Genomic DNA, 12,370 nt, shown 5'->3' with positions numbered 1-12,370 from the left:
TACCCCTACATCTTGTAACTTATTTACTTCGGTGAATTGTGGGTTCCTCCATAAAGGAGTGATCTTTATACAGCCCTCCAGTCCAAGCATCAGCTTAGCTCTCCTCCACACCTCTATTAATAAAGCTACCGCAGGGAGCATGTCCGGGGGTCGGGTCTGGGCACCTATTTCCAGTAGGTAGAGAGGGGGTCTCCCACCATTACAGTAGGACAGAAGGCGCTCCACTGTTATGAAACTACCCGGTTGTCCCCAGCCCTTCAGCTGTTGTAGCTGGGCAGCCAAAAAATACAAGCATGGATTGGGCACTGCTAATCCTCCTTCATCTTTTGCCCTTTGTAACGTTTCCAGTCGAATGCGGGCCACCTTCTTACGCCAGATCAAAGACCTATATATACTTTGTATACGGTAAAAGTGTGTCATTGGGATCCACACTGGTGAATTATGCAATAAATAAAGAAATTGTGGCATCAGAAGAGTCGGTACCTTTAACATGTCACTCTGTTTGTTTGCACTCAAACACTTTTTAGTATGACAATAGGAACTTTTAACTGAATCCCGACCGGCCACTGACTTCTCATGCCACGCAGTGTGGGTCTCATCAGACCCAGTCCAGCTCTGTCCCACAGGGGGCCATTTTACCCTTGCTAGTTAAAGTGAAAAACTTGTAAAAAAAAAAAAAAAAAGAAAGTGCGCCCCAGGGTCTTTAATGACCTCATGGGAACATGTAAAGTATTAAAATACACAAACACAATATATATACATAAAAACATATATTAAAATATGTATTATTATTTCCCATTTAATTTGTTAATAATCCCCCTGTATGCTTTGAAAAACATTGCTGTTTTACCCGAAACGTTACATTTTATATATAAAAACAACTGTCACATAATATAGAATTCTTTTATAATGGTGTTCTAGCCTTTTATATGAAGAAATCAAGTACTGTATTTTCTAAAATAGACATGTCAAGAATAGTGACAAGTCTGTATTTAGAAGGCATTAGTATATTCTGATGACAGATCTCATGAAATGCTTAGCTTAGTGTTTGCACAATGTACTAGTCTAAGTTAAGCACCGCAAAAAAGCACTTCAATAAATAAAATAAAAATATCTATTTTGATCTGCATTTTATGGAAAATAAATGTGTAACCACTCTATTGGATTTAGAAATCCCCAACATTGAAGGAAATATGGAGTCAGCAAGAGTGATAGATTTGATTCCATGGATGGATTACGAGTTTCGAGTTATAGCAACTAATACATTAGGGACCGGAGAACCAAGTCTGCCATCACCACAAATAAGAACAGAAGGAGCTGGTAGGTATTATATAGGATATGTTCTTGTATCAAATTTTTGGTAATCTTTTGCAAAAAGTTAAGTTTGATAATAAAATTTTGTTTTTATAGCACCCACTGTTGCTCCCTCTGATGTTAGTGGAGGCGGAGGAACCAATAAAGAGTTAACAGTAACCTGGGTGGTGAGTAAAGAGTATTACCTGTATGCATTGTAAACATTTTTCAAAACTTATAAAACCTTTTGGTAGTATGGAATATTCTAAGCTAGTGAAAGCAATGACCCAAAGTATGTGACCTGAGGAAGACGAGGGTGCACCTTTTTTTAGCAGGTGTAGTAAATGTCAGGTGTTGGCAAATTATCTGAGGCATCATTAAAAGACACTTATCCTGTGGATGGGGCATACATGTCTGATAATGGGGGTCCAACTGCAGTAACCCCTAGCAATTGGCAGAATGGGGTAACTTTAAGATCCCTTGAATGGTCGAATGCTAAATAGAACTTCCTGGATCAACTCTCCTGTGAACTGTCAAAGAAGTCCTATTGAAATTGATCTCTTTTGTCTATTGCGCTATAAAGCAACTCAGGGTGACTTTTGGGGCACATTTGGCCAGCAGTGAGAGCTCCAAACATACAGAATAAGACATTTATTCACTATGTATTTCACATTTTAACCCTTATAGCCATTAAGTTTCTGTCATAGAATGAATAGTTTAGTATAAATATTATTATAACATCTATATTTTTCTTGACAGCCATTAGCCCGTGAATACCATTTTGGTGACGACTTTGGATACATTATTGCCTTTAAGCCTTTCAATGAAAGAGAATGGAGGAAAGTGACAGTAACCAATCCAGAAAGTGGGCGATATATACATAAAGATGACAGCATCACTCCTGCTACACAGTTTCAAGTAAAAGTTAAAGCCTTCAATAAGATTGGCGATGGTCCATTCAGCAGCATTGCTGTTATTTATTCAGCGGATGAAGGTGAGCTGCCAGGAACAATTTCATTAAACCATTACACAATTACACACGATATGCACATTTTAATAGGGTGTAATGCTTTACATATCTATATTGACCATAGGAGATATGTCTTATGTATCATAATTTTATTTCTTTTTTAAGTGTTGTCGTTTCTTACGTTGGATATCAAGATAATAGTGTATAATACTGAATACAATATTTTATATGATAAAAATTATTATTTTGTGCAACATTTATAGGGTGTACCAAAGATTGGTGCTCTGGACACTTCACTGATTTTTTAAACATTCCCATAGACTTCTATGGGGCTTACAGAACCGAAATACTGGACAAAATATATTTGTATATTTTTTTACATTTTACATTTCTCTCACGGTATGACACATATTGCCCATTAAAATGAATGTTGTTGTATGCTAGACATATAAAAGCAGTATGGTACGGGTAGGATACGGGCGTTTTCATACGTTTGTGTGAAAGTGGTCTAAGTAGATTAGTGCTGACAAAAAAAAGGGGGACGACAGAATTACGCCATTCTTAATAGATGCCTGCGAGGCATAGGCTTTTCAATGCACAACCAGGCTTTGCTTGATGAAAATAATCCAAAGGAGTTTATTTTGAAAAGTCCATATATAACATAACAGGTTAATAAACACCAGGCTCTTGTAGTTCCACAGACCAGCAGAACACAAATCTCCACAATCATAATCCCCCAGATTGCTGGTCAGTGACACCTTTCATTCAATTGAAATACCCACAATTCTCTGCAGCTTCCCCTATAAAACACCAGAGCTGCTGCTGGCCTGCCTCTTATAAGGTCAGAGCAGACCCACCATGCTGCAGGTAAGTAGAACATTACACATATATATGTATATTACATGATACGTATATTACATAATTTTTCATTGTAATAGCACATTCCCTGGTTTTGGTACATAGCTTCCAGGTGGTAATACTAGACAGAAGAGAATAGAGCATTAGGTGGGCGGTATAATGAGAGAAGTAGAATAAGAAGTCATGCACACTCATTCACACAGAAGTTACCAAACCAGGAAACTAATGTACCACAACCAGAGTTACAGAAAACTAGTTTTCAATACTATAAAAAAAAACATGCGTCTTCTTCACAATGCCTCCTGTGTCTTTACAGAAATGTTTGAGATAACAATGCATTGTTTTTTCACACTTGTGTTGAAGTCTCAATTACAAATTCCATTAGATTTAACAGAAATATTAGCGCTACAAGCAGCAATATTTTTCCCATCAAAGCATTGGACATTCAGGCTCAACAGAATCTATGTGAATAGAACCATAACCCTAAACTTTTCATCCAAATATTTGTAAAGAACATGCTTTAACATCTTAATGACCGCTGTATTGGCTTTTTACTATGGTTATGCAGTATGCATCTTATTATAGAAGGACCTAGCGTTCTGCTGCTGCAGGGGCTGGGCTGCAACTGACAGATTAATGCACAGTACAGAGTATTATACAAGAGATCAAGTGACCTCAACTCATTGTATCCTTGTGGGATGAAGTAAAAAACAAAAAAAAGTTTTATGTAAAAAATTAAGTAAACAAAAATGTTCAAACCCCAACACACATAAATTGCCCTTAACATCACACACCTTTTGTACTTCCACACCCTTAGCAACTCAGTTTAAAACATACTATAATAGTGTTTTTCCTGTACGACAGAAAACTTAATAAAAACAATGTCCAATTGACATTTTTTTCATCTATCAATCGAAAAATTATATTAAACATAATAAAAAAAAGCTTTATGAATCCCAAGTGTTTAGAAATAAAAACAACAGGAGTTTAAGCAAAAAACAAGCCCTTACGTAGCCACAGTGACAGAAAATGTCAAAGGTTATGGCACTTGGAAGGCAATGAGGTTTCAACAGGTTTTTTTCCCCTTAAGGATTTCATTATTCAAATAAAGGCCATTTAAAAAAAAAAAATAAATCTATAAATTTGGAATCATTGTACTTTTGTATCGTATTGACCCAAATAAAAAAGTTTTTATGTTATTTAGGTTCCACAAGAGATGCAGAAACTTTTTTATTAGAAAATCATTAGATTACTGTTCTTTTTAAAATATTCTGCATAAAAAAGGGTTAATAAAATATCAGAAGCACATTTGACGCTATTAAAAACTGCATTTCATCCATAAAAAAAACAAGTCCCTATACAGCTTATAGAAGGCACTGACAAAAAAAAAGAGAAATATACTGAGCATTAACGTGGAACTACTGACACCATTAAGTTTAACATAACAATTGAGCTACCCTGATATTATTTCCTTGGGTGTTAAAAGATTTATGGTTTAGGAACACAAATCACAATAAATAAACATAAGAAAAATTATTTTTAATGATAAAAAAAGTATATAACGAAGTGTGTAGATAGATACTGTCGATATAGACATACAGATAGATATATGCTTACTTATTATTTTAATCAGCATTTCCTGTGTTTTCTTCCCAGCACCAACTGAGCCTCCTACAGAAGTCACAGCCCATGTGTTATCATCCTCTGAAGCACGAATAAATTGGCAGCCAGTAATTGGACAGACAGTCACAGGTTACCAGGTGATTACCACCATTGCATACTGTATATTATATAGTAAAAATAACTACTATTTTATATGGCGTCTAAGCTTTATCTGTCAGTTGTGAGGTCACAGTAAACGGGATATCACACTTTTTAAGTATTTTAATAAGAAATAAATAAAAAATATATTACTGTGTTTATGGGAAAAAAAACTTTGAAGTAATTTTTGAGACAGGACATAAGTGGAAGTAAATACATGTTAGCCACAATACAGATTTTGGTGTGGCGTTGTGGCTTTTTTTTTTGAGGCAGAAACACATTATAAATAACTGGAAATATATAGTACTCTCCACCCTGCTGTATTTATTTGCAATAAAACAACTTAATTTTTTTCAAAACCACAACTTAATTTTGCATGTGTAATTTTTTGTGAAAAATTCATTTTGTCAGATTCGTTACTGGCGTAGTCAAGACAAGGAAGCAGCAGCCCACAGAGTACAAGTAGAACAATTAGATGAACCAGTCAGACTTGAAGGACTGATACCAGATACACTTTATTACCTGGATATGTTTGCATTTAATAGCGCCGGTGATGGGCCTAGGAGTAAGCGTATTGAATTCCATACTAGAAAAGCACGTAAGTCCAGAATCTTATTATTATTGCATTATAATTTTTATTAATGAATAGTGTGGGGGAAATTCATCAAGACTAGGGGCATTGTGTTCCTCCTCACTGGTGCATCACTGGTGTACAACGACAGTGATGGCGAACCTTTTAGAGGGTTCTGAGTGCCAACTCTGGCACCCATGTCTTAGGTTCGTTCACCAGGATTTTGGTACCGCCTATTGTAAATTTTATAGGCCAGTGGAACACCCACAATAAAGTGTAGTGGGGGTGGCAAAAGGAAGGGGGGAGTTGCAATTCTGTTCCATATGCCAGGAATTGCTACTTTTTCATATAGGAAAACTGACATACAAGGCAGGATAAGTTCCCCTCAATTTTATGTAAGTTTAAGTAAATGATATAAAAGTTACATAATAGTATACAGTTGTTTGTAAACCCAAAAAATAAATGTTATTCAACCTGACCTCCCAAAAAATGTAAAACTTTTGAGGTAGAAGTCAAACAAAAATGCTACCAGAAAGAATAATGGCAATGTCAGCCATTGCCGGTTGAGCCCCACACACCATTGTTGTCAGTAGAAATTGACCAAACCCAATGCCAACATCTCCACCAGGATATTAAGTTCTGGTGTAAAGTTCCTAAGTGTCCTGCAACCATCTGCACAAGAAGTAGAGGATTCTCCAATTTTTAACCTCTTAAGGACCAGCTCATTTTCATTTCTTAAAAAAAAATTTAGGATGAAGATCGGGGGAAGCACTGATAAAGCATTTCACCTGCTCTTCGGAGAACATATTCTCCCTGTCCTTCCTAGTCCTGACAGTTTTTCTGCAGGACCATAAGTGGTTATGTCAGATGCATTTGGCACATGCTGCCTACATCACTGCAAGTCCTTATGAGTATAAAGATGTAGCAGAGCTATTTGTGCTGTGATTGTACTTGACCAACAGTGAATTGGCATCAAATATATTTTCCTTTATTTGATGACTAAATCTGGTTGTTTTTTATAGTTAGAAAAATATGGTCGATTATTGAGAGAACCCCCCCAAAAATGTCCAGTTTGGAAAACCTATTTTAAAATATGCAGCATTCTAATGTAAGCAATGATAATAATGCGGAAGACCCAAGACATTTTGCACATATAACTGTAACTTTAGTTTTCATTTGAGTATTTGTATTTACAACTTTGTTTCAGCTCCAAGTCAGAAACCTAGAATTATTAGTGCTGTGAAGTCTGGCTCCCAGTATATCATCACTTGGGATCATGTAAAGCCATTGTCCAATGAATCAGCAGTAAAGGGATATAAAGTAAGTTTTGTTAATTTTTATTACTGATTTTTAACAATACATATTGCTATCATATGGTAGGGGTATTTATCTGATCGTCTGTTATCCATTTATTTATCTTTCTTGCTTTTATAAAAAATACTTTTTCTTTCTGAAGATTCTTTACAAGCCAGTTGGACAACACGCAGGCACAATTTACTCTACTGGAGAGCATTCATTAGAAGTGCCTGCGCCCATGGAGGGTGAATATATTGTGGAGGTTCGAGCCCACAGTGAAGGAGGAGATGGAGAAGTTGCTTATGTCAAGCTCACTAGTAGGTGTTTTTGATGTTTGAAAAGATCTGTGAAAACAGTTTCTGCTAGTTGAAAGAGCAAATTATTTTTCTTGAATTTTCTATAATGTTCTGTGAACATGAAGGTGTTTGTAAATGTTCAGCTACACATAGTTTGTTTGAGGACTTTGTTTACTAACCAGTTGTAATGGAAAAGACAAACCCTAATTACTTACTTGATCCACCCTCAACTGTGGCCAGTAACTTGGCATCGGTCCCTCTGTATGCCAAATTGCAAACACATAACAGGATAAACAACACGAAAAGAGAAGAATAGTCAAGAAGCCAGGTCACAACAGAGATGGCAACAAAGAACAAAATAGCAGAAGAGTAATCAAAACAGGAGCCAAGATCGAAATACAAGAAATACAGGACATAGAGTCTCTTGCACAAGGTATTGAGCCGGTCAAGATAAACTATAAGCAACAGTGAACTGAATATAAAAAAACTTATAGAAGACTAGAGCCTCTGCTTCAGCGACAATTGGAACAGATCTTTGTCAGTCACAACATGTAACCATGGTAAAACCAAAGAAGGCTGCGGGAGGATAAGGGTGCCACTCTGCCAGCAAAATAAGTTTATTTCATGGTATTTGTTTGTGTGAACATAAAGAGACAAAATCAGTGTCTCCTCAGGTGCACACCGTGGACTGAAGATGATATTGACACAGATGCTACTCCAGTGTATTCTTTATCTAGAAACTGGCACTAGAGAAATGGTTCTGAGTATATACATATTGGGGCAAGTTTGCCTGTGTATAGTGCAGAGTGAACCAGATTCAGTATTTCCGGCACATGTTCTGCGTGAATCTGAGGCCCACTGCCCCTATAGAGTGCACCAGGGGGGGGTAAGAAAAGCAAACAATCTTTTTTTGTATAAGTTCCCCATTGTACACGTCCATCCAACCACTGCTGTACGCAGCATTTGGACCGAAGCACCTGCCTCTGTAAACAAAGAGAGGCGTGGCCCTGATGGGCGGTGGTGTGGGACAACGGTAGCGCTGGTGAAGGTAAGTACAAGTTCTTTTTTGGCCAGGTTTATATTTAAATAAAATTTTAATATTTGTTATAAGCTGAGAAAATATTGTCCATCATTTTGTGAATTAACACATAAGTAATTTATGTATGTAATGTATGTGAACCCCTTATTGGTTGTACAGTACCAAGGAATCAATAGTGCTCTATAAATAAATAATACAAATAATAAAATCTAAATAATGACTCCATAGTCATGCTGTTTTTTTCATATGTTTTGTGAGTTATAACTGTTTTTGTACAGAAAAGAGACTAGAAAGAATAAAAGAGCATAGTTATTAATATTGTTTGTGTATTTTGTATTGTAGGTGACACTTCAGGAATATTTCCCAGTATTATTGGAATATTGCTACCAACTTTTGGCCTCTTGGTTTACCTGGAATTCTGAATGTAGGTCTCTTTAGAACATCCTGAGTGCAGTGTACTCCTTTCACAACTGGAGAAAACCATCCTTTTTTGACGACCGCGGAAACAACTTAAGCCAAAAATGAGAAAAAAAATACACATATATTACCCAGCAGATTTATTATGAACTTTAAATAGGATTAAGGCATTCAGGAACTCCTCTGAGGAAATCATTTTCAAGGATAATAGATCGTTTTTAATTTGTTCCAATATGCCTTACGCCAGTGTCTGACAGTTGCATGATCAAATGGGGCAAGTTACAGTGTTAAATTACAAAAACTTAGACTGTACAGTGAAAGCAAAATCACCTCCACTGGTGACAAAACTTAACAATAACAAATTATGAAATATATTAGAGATTCAAATGTTGTATATGGTATGTGTAGAGTAACCTACATCTGTCTGTACTATCTGTTTTGTGTGCTGCATATTTTTGAACGAGCCTCTAGACATATAGTCAGATCAAAAACAGTCATTGTATTGGAAAAAAAAATGTCATTTGTACAAACAAAAAAATGAATGTAGAGTCAGAATGCTGAAAATGACAATTGAATATTAGAATTCTGTAATATACACATATCATTGATTCCTTAGAGGTGCAAACATAGGATGAAATGTTCCTACTTGCAGAATGACCTATTTTCGGTACTGGAGAGTTTGCACTTGCAATAGATATGTCACACTGTAAATAGTGCAATAGATGGCCCACATATGAATGTAAGGTATAAATAGGATATAAAGCATACTTTATAAATGACATTAATATTTCAAAGCATTAGGATATAAAGTTAGACATGTTGTAAGGAAAGGATATTGGCAAACCTGAAATATATATATAAGATTGAATAAATAAGCAGACATCTATGATTTATAGTGAAACGGTAAAGAATATGTTCTTGATGGTACAATAAGAAAAGGCCTGAAGGTCTTTATGCATTGTGCATGAACCATCTTCCCTCCAGAAAGCTTTTTTACCCACAAAACTGCATGTTAAGTAAATTTTGGAAAGGTAAAAAATAATTTTAAAAAACTAAAATTTTTCCAAATGAAATTGTATAATTTTGAATCAAGCTCTGTAGCTGTGTGCAATCTCTGTAGAGTGGCGACAAATGCTCCAGCATAAAGTATTAGGTGACAGTGGGTCATTCTACAATACTGGCTGCTTAGCATACAGTAAATCCAAGGAGATAAAGCAAGGTTTTTGTTTTTATAAAACCATTTTAACATACACAAGTTTAGATTTATCATTGTATATATCAAATGCAAGATCTATAGGTTGCATTGTAATATCATAGTTGTCTGCTATGAATTAAAGGTTATGGACTTGTATGCACTGTGCAACTCCTTCTCACAACCTGTTATAATGGTGAATGTGACACTTTCTGGCTTTCTCACTTCTCCAAATATAAGACACAGGGAGGGATCACAAAGCCTGTGTTTGTGAGGAAAAAGAGAAGAACAATCACAAGAGATTGAACTCAGTCACATATTCATTCTGTGTTCCTTTCTAATAAATCCCTCATGGGCTACGGAAGGGGATGTCAGTACAGAAGAGAAGCTGAACTAATACATGAAAGCTGTTATTAGCTGTATCCTGAACAAAGTCAAATCCTGTGTTTATTACTAGGCCTATGATAGGCCCCTATGACAAATGTCTTAAATTAAAATTTAATATAAACTATAATGGGGTCTGAAATGGAATGAAGTTCACAGCTTTTTTTAACATAAAATCAATGTAACACATGGGAAAGTTGTCGATAGCCCTTAAACATATAAGAACATTTCCTACAATTTGACCATAATGTGATAGCTATATAGTGACAAAACCCATTGCTGGCAATGGGAGTTCCCTGATGTGAAAGATAAAAAATACTGGATGTAGCAATAAGACAACCTACATCTGTACATAATCTATTGCTAATGGTTATTTAATTGTAAATTGTCATCTACATACGTAGTATCATGTGTATTACCGTGTTTTATAGTGAAATCTGCCCAACATTGAATACAAGTCAGAAGAAGACATTTGATTGGCTTTTAGTTATCATCCTAGAGAAATGTCATTAGCCACCTAGATATGGACAGAGATTAAGACATCACAAACGGAAGTTATTCATTTGATATGGTATGGTAAATGTAAATGTGGCCATATTTGGGAATCGTTGTGTAACAGGTGATGCAGTGGAAAGTGGTACAGCTTGTGGTATAGTCATAGAAGTCTGAGAAATATATTAGAAGAAATAAGTGAATGATGATGAACACAAGCAGCAATGTTCTGCAATGTTGTGTTACTGACACTTCTGAACTTAATGAATGTGTTTGTTCTGACTTTGTCTATTTTATTTTTCCTTTTTGTATTGTTGGGTCATAATTATTTTAGAGTTGTGCTTCAGTATTTCAGTTCATGTGTGAATGGTACAACACAGTATTATCGAACTGGGTCAAGTAATAGTGAAATGTTTGATTTTTATTTCCAAGAAATTCAAAATTGTATTTTTTTTTATTCTTAGCACAAACTTGTAAGCTGATTGGGTGCAGTTCCTTTACTTTTCTAGATTCAACATAATATAAGACATTAATAAGATCTGAATGAAAACAAATCTACTGTTACCCATGTCTTTCATGTTCTATTCTTTGTATTGTTTACATATGTGATAATATCTTTGTTTCATTCACTTCTTTTGTCGGTTTATTAAATGGTTATTTCAACAATAGACATTTTTTCTATATACAGTTGATGAAATTACCAAGAGGTTTAAAACTCTAAATGGGAAGTATCACTTGTTTTAAAATAAAAAAAACTTTTTGACTAAGCGTATGGAGTGCACATGCATGGATCATGGGTAAAACCCCTAATTTGATTATGAGAAGTAATGACCTTTTGGGGGTGCAGTGCCTTTCGTGATCCATGACTGCACTGTACTTATACCATATCTATATAAAAAACATACTCTTCTTAGGAAGGTGATGCATCCCACTTTGGTAGTATGCTAAAGCACAGGCATACCCTTTCATTTGTGTAGTACTCATTCTCATTTTTATATTTACCCTCCATCTCAGCTATCGTTTTGCCAAATGCATGATGGCCTTTTACTTTTTTTAATAAGTGAACAAAATTTGTATTTTTATTTTATCTATTTATTATTTTTTTTAGTTCTTTTGCCATGTAAAGTTAAGAATGTGCCCCTTTATGTCTTAAATAGGCATTTAAGAGTCAAAGTAAGTCCTGGGAAGGCAACATAATAGTGCTTTTCAGCTTCACAACCAATACTGCAACATATGACCAATTTTTATTTGAGAGTATAACTAGATATATCAGCTATTTAAAGCTCAAGATCCTTCTAACACAACTGCTAGTTTTATTATGTAAGAATGCTAATTTACATTGTTCTGTTATAGATGCACTTTTTTATCTTGGCTGTCTGTTCATATGTTGTTTTTTTAAGTGGAATAGGCAGGGATCTTATATTATGTTTTTTTTGGCTTTTGTCAAAATTGAATATCAGTATTACTCACCATGTAACTGCTGGCTTTTACATTTGCCAAAATGTTATGTTTTGTTTAGAAAAATCTCCAAAATAAAGGCGTTTGACAAACTATGTTTTGATAAAGTATGTTTTGATTTTTCCAGAACTGTAACAAGGGGCCACCCTTAATTTATAGAAAAGATTTATACACAGATTAAAGCATAACATCAATTCAGATGATTTTTAATATTGTGTGGGGGGAAGGGAACATTTTTGTGATATACTTTACTAAGAAATTCCTCTTGGGCTACATTCAGATGGCCGTATGGGAGACGTACATACAGCCAACGTATATACGGCCGATATATGTCCCCCATAGA

The 12,370-nt window shown here is 35.3% G+C and overlaps 1 protein-coding gene across 1 annotated transcript in view; it reads left to right on the top strand.

The window, feature by feature from the left end:
• The window catches only part of CNTN1 (contactin 1), a 113,667-nt gene extending 101,545 nt beyond the window's left edge, over positions 1-12,122 (top strand). The window contains exons 17-24 of the mRNA XM_072146872.1: positions 1,171-1,320; positions 1,411-1,481; positions 2,053-2,287; positions 4,778-4,881; positions 5,294-5,480; positions 6,661-6,773; positions 6,910-7,066; positions 8,427-12,122. Coding sequence (XP_072002973.1) covers positions 1,171-1,320; positions 1,411-1,481; positions 2,053-2,287; positions 4,778-4,881; positions 5,294-5,480; positions 6,661-6,773; positions 6,910-7,066; positions 8,427-8,506 — 1,097 coding nt within the window. The 3' untranslated portion in view covers positions 8,507-12,122. The remainder of the gene's footprint in view (positions 1-1,170; positions 1,321-1,410; positions 1,482-2,052; positions 2,288-4,777; positions 4,882-5,293; positions 5,481-6,660; positions 6,774-6,909; positions 7,067-8,426) is intronic.
• Positions 12,123-12,370: the final 248 nt, after the last annotated feature.

The sequence above is a fragment of the Engystomops pustulosus genome, chromosome 4 (genome assembly GCF_040894005.1).
Source record: "Engystomops pustulosus chromosome 4, aEngPut4.maternal, whole genome shotgun sequence".
NCBI lineage: Eukaryota > Metazoa > Chordata > Amphibia > Anura > Leptodactylidae > Engystomops > Engystomops pustulosus.
This window is presented reverse-complemented; position numbering and strand designations above follow the sequence as displayed.